Raw genomic sequence first — 13,086 nt, forward strand, 5'->3', positions numbered from 1 at the left:
TAGTACGAAGGAACCAGAAAACGGCCACCACTGCTATGCCCTATAGCCGTCTAGATGTGTGTGTGTGTGTGTGTGTGTGTGTGTGTGTGTGTGTGTCTCCACAGCTAATCTAAAAAAAAACACACTTGTGTGACAAGCACTCTTGTCATCATACATCACATTCCGTGCTCAGCCAATCAAATCATCACAAATGTAATTCCGGCCAATCACTTTTAGCGTCTTCACTTTTCTGCCCTCACTTTTAATCATCAATATGTACTTTGCTAATATGAACTAATTTCCTTGTGCATGCCATAATCACATTATGAATATTTGAAATAGTTTTGCTTTTTAGAAGTTACACCTTTCTGAGAGGGCACACAATACACAATACACATACGGTAGGCCTTACTAATATTGAGCATGTATACACAAAAACGAAAGTTAGAGGTGAAAAATATGGAGATGACTGAAGTCATAGATGACTGACCACATCATAGACTGGCCACATAATATCAAGGAAGCCATGCAGTTATTAGACCCCATCTTGGTTTTGTGTAAAATGGTCCATCACATTTGCCTCTAGCTTTTGGTGATTTGTGTTAAGTGTGTACTGTGTACAATACATGCTCAATATTTTATGTGTATTGTGTGCCCTCTTGTGGCAAAGCTAGGTTTAGCAGGCGGTGGTTTTGGGAAGAAAATATTTGTATATGTTGTATTATGTATATGCTCTTTTTATTCTGTATGTATGTTTTACACTGGAGCTGTTGGACAAAAGTATCTATCTATATACTTTCAGAAGAAAATATATATATAAAAAGTTCATGTATTCAATTAATTCCAATATCCTGATATCCTTTTGAGCCAAAGCAAGGCACCAGCTTGTACATCAGGAGCATTTAGGGCCTAATAGGCTATATACCGGTAACTATAATAGAAAAATATACCAAAAATGAACACTGTGATTGTACATTCTATCTAGACACCTCTGCTAGACACATGCGGCGGACGGCGGTAGTTACAACAACTATAGTAGCCTATGAACATCAGATAACAGCCGCGATAGGATGTTATCTGAATGTTCATACACGAGACGAAGTCGAGGACGGCGTTTAATGATCACCCTGAAGGGAGCATTATTTCTAAACATACCACCGCCGCGACATATTATCGGCGTCATAATATCGGCTTATTACACGGCGAATTCATTTCAAAAAAGTATACATTGACCCAAAAGTAACACAAAAACAAAGTGATTCCTTGCTTACGGTAATGGAAGTAGTATTCCATTAGTGTTGCGCTGGGCAGACAGACACGGTTGGTTGTCTCGGAAAACAAGGAGGTTTTCGGTTACTGCATGGTAGGTGCAGCGCCTATTTCTCGCTTCAAATGTTTTCAAAAACATTCTTGAGCAACATTTAGTTGTGAATGTCATTGTGTTTGTTTACATGGCTGTCAAGTTGGATAAATAAAATTCAAGCAGCGCAGCAGGTGATCCCAGGTCTTCTTTGATTAGACAGCGCATCGTCAATCAGCGATTGACCAATCAGAAATTCAGAATCAAGCATTCAACCAAGCCGTGTAATAAACGTAGACGTAGGTGGTTGGTTAGTGACACAATTCAAAAGTTAAGTCCAAAACATACATTTCGTTGTCATTCTCATCCACCAGCTGCACCATCTGGAAATTGTTTGTCTGAAAAGTGAGTGAGATTTCCAACCTATCTTGCAAGTTTGGGAAATGCAGGCATTAATAATGCCTGCATTATGGTTGTCTGTCTGACTCATATGACTGAGACAGTTACTTGTAGAAGTAGCCTAAAGAAGAAATTAAAGGACCACTTCACCTTTTTTTTGCCACGGACATACAAATGAGTGGACAATAATATTACCAGAAACACATAAAGAGATAGTCCTACTCCTGAATGACCACAGCAGGATCTGTATCTCTGAGTGTTCAAATGGAACCAAATGGACCCTTATGGCTTATGGGGTTCTCAAATAAAACATTTGAGAACAACTAGTAGGACTCCTAATGTGTCATAGTGTCATAAATCAGTGTCATACTGTACAAATTCAGAAGAAAATCTGGAGACGGGGGTCCTTGCCCCTTTTTTAGTGGTGCCTCCGCTCCATTAAATGGTAAAGGTTAGCCATGGTGCTTTACATAGATTGTGCATTACATTCACCCATTCACACACTGATTCCGGAGGAAACCATGCAAGTCACCAACCTGCACATCGGGAGCAATTAGGGGTTCAGTGTCTTGCTCAAGCACACTTTGACAATAACTCTGGGGGAGCCCGGGTTCGAACTGGCAACCTTGCGGTTGAAGGTTCCCATCCGGCCACTCTACCCCTGAGCCACTGAAAGTCCAACATCGCGTGAAAGTCCAACATCTTAACCACTAGACCAAAGGGATATCCTTATGGACCGGGGGAGATATTAGACTTTTGAGGCCATCAGGCAGAGGTTCTGAGCCACTCTGCTACAGTTGCAATGCGATAATGGAAGCCATCGTTCTCACGAAACATATATATTTTTAAATCTTGTTTAAAATAAATCTGCCCAACGATGATGTTACTGGTGGGCGGGTTTCTGACCTGCCCACAGCACCCCTACGAGACCTACAGACTGAGTAGAAATAAATAGTGGTATTTTATCATGAACATTAGTGAGGACCAATTAAATGAAGATGAAAAGTGGTATAAAGTGGAAGTGGAATAAATCTTAACAGATAAAATAGGGTTACAACAGCTTTGCTGCTTGGACCCCCAGAATAGTCCACTGTGTTGCATAGACATGTGGAAGTAATAGCCTGGGGTACAAAGTTCTCACTATTTTACAATCCCCATAATGCAGCAAACTGAAAACAACATTGCAGACAGATTTGTTTGATGACGTTTAAATAGATGCAAGCTCTTCATAAATCTCCCCATGGACTTTTGAGAACAACAAAACAAATGAAAACCTTAAGTTAGTGAAAGGACCTGTTGGAGAAGTATGTTATGCATTTAAATCACGAGTTGTTTGGCTTATATGTTGGCACATCAGTAAGGCAGTATAAAGCATTCTAATGGTCAATATCTCAGTGGGAAGCAATGATTTTCGGTTCTTTAGTTATGGGCCGTGAATAAAGCTTGTTTTGATTTAAAAACAATCTGGGAAAGGAATCCAAGATAAATGCATTTGGAAAAACCTTTTCATTTCCGTTTTATCGATCGCCTAGCAACCACGAGGAATTCATATGTTGCATACGAGCACGATATAACGTCATCTTAATCAATATAAACCCTTATATGAGGAGATATCTCATCAATGGCAGGTTTCTGGAGGCCCTGTCAAACAAGGCTGCAAAGCTGACCTATAATGGTGAGCAGAAGAAAATGAAAAGAAAAGACCTTTTCTCTTTTTAATTTTCAGTTATCACTCTCATTTCACATACAGTATTTTTTTAAGACAAAGCAGAATCATGGAGGGCATTGAAATTCCCAAACCACTTCCATACGTTGCAAGACCCCCCCCCCCCCCCCCCCCAACTTTTCTTTTCTTTTTACCCTTTTACAACTACACAGAGCATAACAAAAATATGCCCATCCATGTCACATCTCCAAGTGACAACCAGCACAAAGGCCAAGCAAGATTAGCAGCTCTTTTAGTTGTTCATGCAAAATGTGGTCTGCATAATGTGCAACAGTGACAACAATATATTTTGAAGACAGGAAAATAAAATAAAGGAAATATATTTACAAAACAAAATGTAGAAAAGTATGTAACAAATCATTTCAACAGAAATGGCCAAGCTGAGGCACATTAACTACAACCAATTGAGGTCAGGTTGTGTACCCTGAAAAGACTGCTTCAGTGAATCTTTTCTTTCCAAACTAAAACCAAGCATACTTTTAAACCGGCTCAACATATAGTCTAACAATGCTTTAAAGTACATTAAAATTGATATCAGATATGTTTAATTAACCCTCCTGTGGCAAACGCACCTCATCAAAACTTGAGCACACCAAAGCTTAAGCTTTACACCGAAACAAAGTTATATACACCACAGTTATACATTCATATATAAAGTATATATTGATAAGGAAATAATAGAAAACTAAAATGCTGCTTTACAATATAAACCATGGCTTATATTGATTTTGTTCCCATTGAAACATCTCATGCACAGAGATGTTTCAATATCGGTTGACAATAGTTTAAAAAGCATGCTGGTTTAGCTTGGATGTTGATGTAAAGCCAATAGTTGGGTAGCTTTGACCACATCAAATTTAAATTGAAATAGGGCAATATTGTATAACATTCATCGGTTGACTATCCCAATATAAAGTGGCAGTGAAAACATACTATTTTACATCACTGGCGATTTCAACACCTCAATTAGTCCACACAGGGGGACTAGCAAAGGTACAAAACACAATAATATTTAAACGTTTCACGATCCATCATATTCACTGGAAAGCACACCCACAGTTAAATGAGTTAATGTAATATAATTGAAACATAACTAATACAGGCACTTCATTTTCTATTTAAAAATAAGTCAGCTCCAAGCTGTGAATAACATTGACCATTACCCTTTTAATACCTCAACTAGACTCTCGTCCTGGGCCATAAACTCTGACTCTCAGTGTCATATATATATAGTATATATAGTATAGTATAGTATTTATATATATATATATATATATATATATATATATATATATATATATATATATATATATATATATATATATATATATATATATATATTTAGAGATTTATTTAAACAATCAACTTTAACAGTATGTTTTGGTCAAATAAACTAATATAGATGATAATATCATATATGTATATGCCACAATTCTTTCAATGTAAAAATGCGGTTCTTGCTAATGTATTTGTATGGTGTAGCACCGAAGGAGCCAACTGTCTAGAACAGATTTATCTGTATCTATTTCTATCCCCACAAAAGTAGACAAATTAGTGCAGCTCATGCTGGCATGTGCATACAGTGCACCAGACAGCTCAGCTGACACCGCCACAATAATCACAGTTCAGCAACTTTAGCACTCGGCTGATGCTTATGCCAATCACAGCTCAGCTCAGCTGCACTTGCATATAGCGAACCACACAGCTCAGCTGACGCTGCCAAGCTCCGTAGGCCACATTATCAACATTGGCACACAAAGCTCACATTAGCACATAATTGGTGATGATGTGTAGGCATTGTTTGTTAGATGCAAAATCACTATACAATGTAAAAGAATGAAGGCAAGTAATGTCGGCTACATGACATTTTTAGATGTAGGCTATTATATGTAGGAGGATTCAAGCCAGTTAGCCACATCTGCTAATTTAGCAAACTTTCTTTCAGTTTCACAGGGAAACCATGCCATTATTAGAGGTTGTGTCTTGTTAGAGGATATTTGAACATGTATGCACAAATGTTTTGTTGACAAATAGGTCATTACATTTCCATATGGTTATATCAGCAGTGCACTATCGCCACTGCCATTTCTTTAGGGCAACAACCTAGATAGAAGCTGTTGCTTGAGCTACGGTGTATCTTCCACAGATCCAACATGCAAAAACACTGCAACTAAGAGCGAAGTAACACAATGGTACACACACTCACACATGCTCGACAACATTCACAACTTAAATACTGTAATCTGAATTAATGGAATTCAAGCAATGTCCACCACTACAAACAATTACCAACAGAGGACTTGAGCTTGGAGCCCTGGATTTTCAGGAAAACAGCACACAACTTCAATATTCCTACTTTACTGCAAACTGCATGTGCCAAGTGCACTGGTTAAGTCTGAAGGCTAGATGTGTCACGCTGCCATTATTGCAAAAAGTAATTGATGTTTAATCAAATGTCAAGCACGGCATACTGACAAGAATTAAATCAAGCATCTAGCACAGCCTTATCTATCGCTTTGTTAGCATTAGTAATAATATAAGTAGACTATTACATCTAGATATAGCTACAGTGTCAGTGGCCCATGGCACAAGTTGAGCATGAGGCATGAGCACTGGAAAACAATCTAGTTCTTTAAATCAGAATTTTGTAAATACCTCTCATAACACTTTGTGATATTCTATGTCTTGGGAATGCTTTCTGTATGTCAGTCTAAAAACTCTAAATGCTACACTTTAGACTGGCTGTAGCATCGTGAGAAATTAACACCAGACAGTCATTAGCTACAATGCTGTTAAACTCTGGCTGTGACAGGTGATTGTGTCCATTGTGGCAAGCAAGGTTAGTGTAAAAAAATAAAAAATAAAAAGTAATTTATTTTTTATATTCCCCCCACCTACCACTGGTGGTGGGGGGAAATGTCTGTCTGGCAACCTCAAACCCGAAAGAGCTAGGCAGAACCAAAACAGCTATGCCAATTACTATTCTTGACACAAAAACAAAGCCTGTCATCAAACAGGTTAGTAGTAGCAACCATGGTCAGGGTTATAGGTGCCACCCTTTGTGGTCAGTCTATAGCCCGGTGAGGTCTACAATTGCCTTGATGAAGATAGTGTCATCGCGGATGTAGGAGTTTTTAGAGTCCAGTTTGGATAGAGGACAGAAGAGTGGGCAGCCGCTAGCGATGTTCATATCACTGACGGGCCTCTGAAAGGATGAAGAGGAGATGTCTGGCCTGAACGCATCAATGATGTGTTCCCGGTTGTTCTGGTCCAGCAGCATGAGGGTGACCTGGGCATCAAATTATAATATCTAGACTTTACATTCCATCTGATAGGTAATAGATCATTTCATTTCCCTGCTTCCTCGTTTTATTAATGATTAGTGTGGTTGCAGACTATAGTAATTGTAACACTTTATTATTTATGTAATCTTACAAATGAAAATTGCATCTACTTTCTTATATTGTATGCTTAAAACTAAAATGTATACAAGTATATTTGACTTGACTGCCTGTCATACTGTACTGTACATGGGTGACAGACTGTGGTAAATGATAAATGGTGCATTTATATAGCACCTTTATCCAAGGCGCTTTACATAGATTGTGCATTACATTCACCCATTGACCACTACTGGTTGACAAGTGGTACTGCCTGAAGGTCAAAATTCTATTTCTCCCCTGAGTGTGCAGGCATGCTCTATTAGCTCTGTCAAGTAGGATGTAAAAGTTACAGAGCTATGATGGTGATTAAGGCTTTATTCAAATGTATATTCACACTACAAGCAGTCAAGGAGAACTACCTAAGATATAATAAATGTAAAAAGAATAATGCATAGAAACGCACAATTCTAAATACACAGGGTACAGGTACTTGCAACATAGTCTAAGCTAAGGCAACTTAATACGCGTGAAAACTAAGTATACTGTATATTGAAGAGCTCTCTTGGACATCAAGATGATTCAGAATAGCCACACATGACATAATTTCAGAGGGACTTCCAATGCATGGCTTTCGGAAATTATGTCATGTGGCAGTCAAGTCTATGGACTTTTAATGTTTGTTTAGAGTCTAATTAAAAATAACAGCATTGACCACTGACACCATCATCTGGTGGCTGAAATGTGTACTCCAGCAGCGCCATCCATTCATTTTAACAGCTTTAGTTTGAAAGCCGTTTCAGCCAGAAACCGAGAGTCTGGAAGTGATTAATCGCTATGTAACAGGTCCTGTGAATGTTATTTAATTCACCCAAAACATATATTTTGTAACCAGGGATCATAGCGTTTAGAGAAATGAGGCTCAAATCAAGCTTGTTTTGAACGAAAAAGAATAATCAGAGATATATTACAATTCTGAAAGCCGTGTTCCCAAAGACAGCATAGCCAGCGGAATTTTATTTTAAAGTTTTCTTTGAGTCTTAAAAGCGCGTAGAGAACACAGTTGTAAACCGTAATCAATTATTAAAATAGGCTTCAAAAGGCGAACTCGGTGGGGAGGGCGTTTGGACCAAGAGGCATGAAAAGGCGATATCGGCGGTAAATTAGTTTGTTTAGGGCAGTAAAGGACAACGTAAGATGTCATCTGGCTGATATAAATACTGCCCTTGCTGTGCCCCTCACTTCACATGAGTGTGATTTCTGCCCCCTGGTCGACGAAAGTGCCAGCGCTTTACTGCCGACACGGATCTACTTCATTTTAGTGTGACGCACGTCTGCTTTGCCAGTCCATTTTAGAAGCTAAATATTTAACGTCAATGCTAGCGAGCTAAAATGAGGCCATCCTTGCTCTAGTCTAGAAAATGCCAATGTTCCAATCGGGATCACCGGACAATCAGAAAAGACCTCCGAACATCGGGCGTTTGGTCAGTGCGCATGTGCGAAACCGGTCTAGGATCGCTGAAAAAGGAAAGGCCAAGCAAAAAAAGAAAAGAAAACAGCAATCCCGTTTGATATCAATAATAAAGCTTATACAACAGAGCGTTCCGTCAGAAGCAGTTGACAGTTGGATTTTAATTGGCGGAACGTTCCGTCATGAGCAGTTTTTGTGTTAATCTGTCCATCCCTGGCTCTTAGTATAACTTAATTACCGGTATGATAATAATTAAGATTTTTACCTTCTGGTTGAATGGCCACTTGAGGAGCGCATCGCTATGTCCTCTCATCACCACAAAGAACAGAGATAGGTGAGTGCCCCGCCCCGTCCCGTCTCCGTTCAGGTAGATCCGCAAGCACATTTTGTAGCCGTATTTGCTGGTGTAAAAGGCTGTCAAATAAAGAATATATTTAAATGACATATCACTTAAAGGAGAATTCCATGCTAGAAGGCTTTCTTACGTACCTTTATGTGTAGTTGTTACTTCCCCACCAAAGAGGTCCAGGTGTATTTTGTGCAAAAGTGCATTATTGGCCATTTCACCTACCACAAGCCCTCAATGGGGGTTGGGTTTTTGTGCTAATTCGCTTATTTCCATCGAAATAAGTAGTAAAGTGTGCAGCTTGGGATACTATTTACATTATGAAGAGAGGATATATACAAAAAATATTTTTTTTTGAGCGATGGAAATAAGCGAATTAGCACACCCCATAACACCCCATAGCCCCATTCAATTCAATGCAATTCATTGAGGGCTTATGGTAGGGGAAATAGCCAATAATGGGCTTTTGCACAAAATAACACCTGGACCTCTTTGGTGGGGACGTAACAACTACAGGTAAGAAATCCTTTTAGTATAGAATTCTCCTTTAACCAAGCCAATGTGTGTGGATTACTGTCACTAGATTTGCAAAGACATCACAATAGATCAGACATGTATTTGAAGTATTTCACACTACTACTGTACATGATATCAATGAGCAGAAAATAATACTAGTCAGTACAAGCAGTAGTATTTTACACTAACTCCACCTAACTCTGACATTAGATTTCATAATTATGCATTCGTTACCAGGTGAGAACATGGCAGGGGCCCTCCCAGCCACCGCGTCCTGCCTCTTCTTGGTGAAGTCGGAGATCTTCCAGACAAAGATGCCATCGAATGTAGCCGCAGACATCTCTCGCATCTTACCCTCCATCTCCACGATGGACAGATCCCTCAGCCCCACAGTCCTCTCTAGCTGGCGTACCTATAGCACAGTCAGAAACATTTACAGTAGGAATTAAACTGATAAGCCTTGAGTAGTTCAAAATGAGTAGGTGTCCAGTGTCCTGCTCATTTTGACAATAGGCAAAAAGTGGGGGCGAGATGGAATCGGGGCGACCGTACCTGTTACCTAACAATAATCTCTAATCTACTCACCTTGTTGTTGAGTATCTCGATCTTGTCTTGATCCAGGCGATGCTGGCGATTGTAGGCCTCCATGGTGGTGCAGGAGCGCTCCATCTCACGGTTCAGAACACACACAATGTTCTCGAATGTGCTCACCTTCAGCTCCAGCTCCTGGCAGCGTCGGCTCAGCTCAGCTACCTTGGTCTTCTCACTGTGCAGCTGGAGCTCCAGGGCTGCTCCCACCGTGCTTGGCAATGGGGTGAATGAAGTGGTGGCAAGGGCAGGGGCACATGCTCCCTGCACGGGGGCTCCCCCGCCACTGCTACACCCAACAGCACCGCCTGTACCACTGCTGCCCAGCTGGCTCAGCTTCTGTTCCAGGTCCCTGAGGGACTGATGGAGCTCCTGCAGCTTATGGCTGGCCACCTCCAGGCTCTGAGGCTGCAGGCTCTCCAGGCTCACCTTGATGCCCATTATGAAGTGCAGGAGAAGGTTCAGGTGCTCATAAGAGCACGCCCGCTCATGGTCATGGATCTTCTCTTTTTCTACCTAAGAATGGATACGGACACAAAAACAGGTTTGTATTACTGTACTTAAGGCCCAGCCACTGATTTCCCTTTATAGCAATAACTCTCATCACTATTATCCCATGGGTCAAATATATTTGGCCCACGCAAGATTACAGTAGATGTACAAGAGCACACAAAGTACACACACACAACCACACACACAAGCAAAAAGTACTAAGAACATAAAGGATGGTTTTATCCAATTAGTTAATAAACTTCACAGGTGAAAAATGAAGTCAACTTACAGACATATCGCAGCCAACGACATGAAATCTGCACGGGGCTTTAAATTTACTGCAAAACTTAATGTGGTCCACATACTGGAAAAAAAAAAAAGAAAAAAGAAAGAAAGGAAAGGAAAGAAAAAAAAAAAGAAAAGAAGAAAGCTAATGAGCCATAATCAAATACTAACAGTATTTGATCTCAAGTTAGTGAGTGATGAACAAGGTAAATCCATGACAGTACCATACAGAATTTCTTTCAACTTGATCACTTTTCTTCTTGTGTGTATACCTTTTCTCTGGGTATTTTTTTCTTTGCACAGCCTTCACAAATCATTGGGTACTTGGGGCATATTTCATCATGAGCCTAGAAAGAAAGAAAGAAAGAAAGAAAGAAAGAAAGAAAGAAAGAAAGAAAGAAAGAAAGAAAGACTAATTGAGACACAGTAGCACAAAGCCATATGCTGAATAGGTGAATGATAACATTGTGTGAAATTTTGCCACTGTGACTACTGTACTGCTTATATGTTATAATTATCATTTAGTCGTCCACATGTCCTGCACCAATATCATCAACAGACAAATACTTGTACGTTAAAAGTACATGCTTCTATTCTCAAATATTAATACAAATGCAATGAGATGATGATTGCTAACCTTGATGTTTTTGAAATGGAAGGGCTCTTTGCAGTATTTACAGTTGAGAGTTCTCTCAGGACATTCGCGCTCATTGTGACGTTCCTGCTCATTGGCCCTCATCAGCTCTTTGCAGGAGGGACAAAGAATGATCATGAAGTCACAGTTGCCCTCATGGTTGGCCTGTGGGCGATTGAAATGTGCACCATTTTATTATGCAAGTATATTTGAATGACTTTCAGTCAAATAAAGCTGGACTTGACCAGCCAAATGTACCCGTCAATGTGGGCTCATAGATTATGCATATTTACTAGCCGTAGTAAAAATGTACCATCATCTGGATGGTGGCTATATTTCCTACAAAGTAATTTAGCATTGCACACCTCATATTCTTTGATGGTGCCCGTCCATGTGCATCCTTCATTGGGACAAACAGCTGGCAAGGCTTCAACTTCTCGTCGGGCTGCATTGTCTGGGAACGCCTGAATGGAGGGGAAAAAAAGGTTGCATTTAAGCCACTGGCTGTCTGGCTCGTGTCTTTGGTTACACACAGAAGGCTAATGTTACAAACAGTGCGTCTTGTAACTGCATCCGTTTACTTAGGACCAGTGTGCTTCAACCTTTTCAACCTCTTATGTCTTTGCCTAGCTATTCTCTACAATCGTATATGGTTATTCAATGGGGATACAGGAATATTTGTTACATCACTTGTCTGGCCTCTGTGGCTTGGAGCCTTGAACTTGTTTACTATTACTGCACACAATGTTTACAGGTTTGGAATTTAAGCTCACTCTACTGTTGCACTTGCAACCCACACTGCATGAAGCATCAGCTTAAAGACAACATTGATCTGAACTGAAGCAAACAATGCACTTACACCACCTTGCTTGAGAATGGATGTGGGCTCCTCAAACAAGTCTTCCTTTATGCATGCACTGCACTTCTGTGGTCCAGAGCTTGAAGGTAAAAATATGTTATATCATAATCATATAGTGAGCTGCCATCTATTCTGTCAGTAGAGTGAGAAGACACTGGCAAATATTGGCCATGACAGGTAACTGGTACATTTTTCTATTGTACAGGCTGATTTAGCAAGTAATTAACCATCATTTGGAGGTTCTAGAATCCTCTTGTAAAAAATAAAAATACATTTGCACGTGAAGTTTGTAATATATAACCGGCCATATCAGGTTGACAAAAACACAGATTTAGCCTACTTCTGTGAATATGGTTTTGCACTAATAATGATCAACTTCCTTACAGATAATGCCGTTAACGGTGAACATTAATGTTTGCCATACACACACACACACACACACACACACACACACACACACTTGTTAAATTAATAATTATCCAACAAGACACCTCACTAGAATAGCATTTAACTTTGGGTACAGTAAGCCTGCAACAGACAGACAGACAGACAGGCACACAGAATACTAGTTTGCAGATAGAAGCATCAGGAGTGAATACCACTAGTCGTTCACAAGAAGGGAAAGTGATGAAAGAAGAGATGACACAAAATTGCTAGCTATAGCAACCATGACACTCACCTCACTATCTTGTTGAAACAGAATGAACAGAAGCGGTGACCACATTGGGCTTGCAATGGCCTCCTCAATATTTTCTGGCACGAATTACACAAATGCTTGTCTTCAAGGTTGTTGGCTAAAATGTTCTTGGGGAACCCGGGTTTGTTGCCCTCCAGTGAAGATGGTGGAGATGGCTCTTGTTGTGCAGCCATTATTCGCCGCGCACGATAGCGGGGTACCCAGCGGTGTGTGTTCAAGACAGCAAGTACAGCTCATTCGGTTTGGCAACATTTATTTAGCTGCAATGATTCAACAGCATTTGTCTGACTTGGACTGCAATTCAAATATCAGACATTTCACTTAAAGCGTAGCATAGGCTGGTGCTATTGCTGTACACTGACTGCTGAGTGCTGACTGCACATAGTGGACAACAGCTGTGCGAATTTTCAATGT

The 13,086-nt window shown here is 40.1% G+C and overlaps 1 protein-coding gene across 1 annotated transcript; it reads right to left on the minus strand.

Annotated features, from left to right (window-relative positions):
- Positions 1 to 4,838: 4,838 nt before the first annotated feature.
- On the minus strand, positions 4,839 to 13,042 carry LOC308316750 (TNF receptor-associated factor 2-like). Its single transcript, XM_080765510.1, has 9 exons — positions 12,655 to 13,042; positions 11,976 to 12,054; positions 11,482 to 11,580; positions 11,120 to 11,281; positions 10,755 to 10,829; positions 9,703 to 10,221; positions 9,352 to 9,529; positions 8,521 to 8,669; positions 4,839 to 6,693 (listed from the first exon to the last, which is right to left on the minus strand). The coding sequence occupies exons 1-9, from the start codon at positions 12,843 to 12,845 to the stop codon at positions 6,475 to 6,477; spliced, it is 1,671 nt and encodes a 556-aa protein (XP_080621636.1). The 5' UTR covers positions 12,846 to 13,042; the 3' UTR covers positions 4,839 to 6,474.
- Positions 13,043 to 13,086: the final 44 nt, after the last annotated feature.

This window comes from Protomyctophum bolini (genome assembly GCF_963924005.1).
Source record: "Protomyctophum bolini genome assembly, chromosome: 6".
NCBI lineage: Eukaryota > Metazoa > Chordata > Actinopteri > Myctophiformes > Myctophidae > Protomyctophum > Protomyctophum bolini.

Bases quoted from the DNA above. Each gene is read 5' to 3' on its own strand.
- LOC308316750 (XM_080765510.1), bottom strand. From the start codon at position 12,845: ATGGCTGCACAACAAGAGCCATCTCCACCATCTTCACTGGAGGGCAAC. The intron at 10,830-11,119 runs GTTAGCAATCAT...CTTTCTTTCTAG, and splicing joins TCCATTTCAAAAACATCAAG to GCTCATGATGAAATATGCCC. The intron at 8,670-9,351 runs GTAACGAATGCA...TTTATTTGACAG, and splicing joins CCCTGCCATGTTCTCACCTG to CCTTTTACACCAGCAAATAC.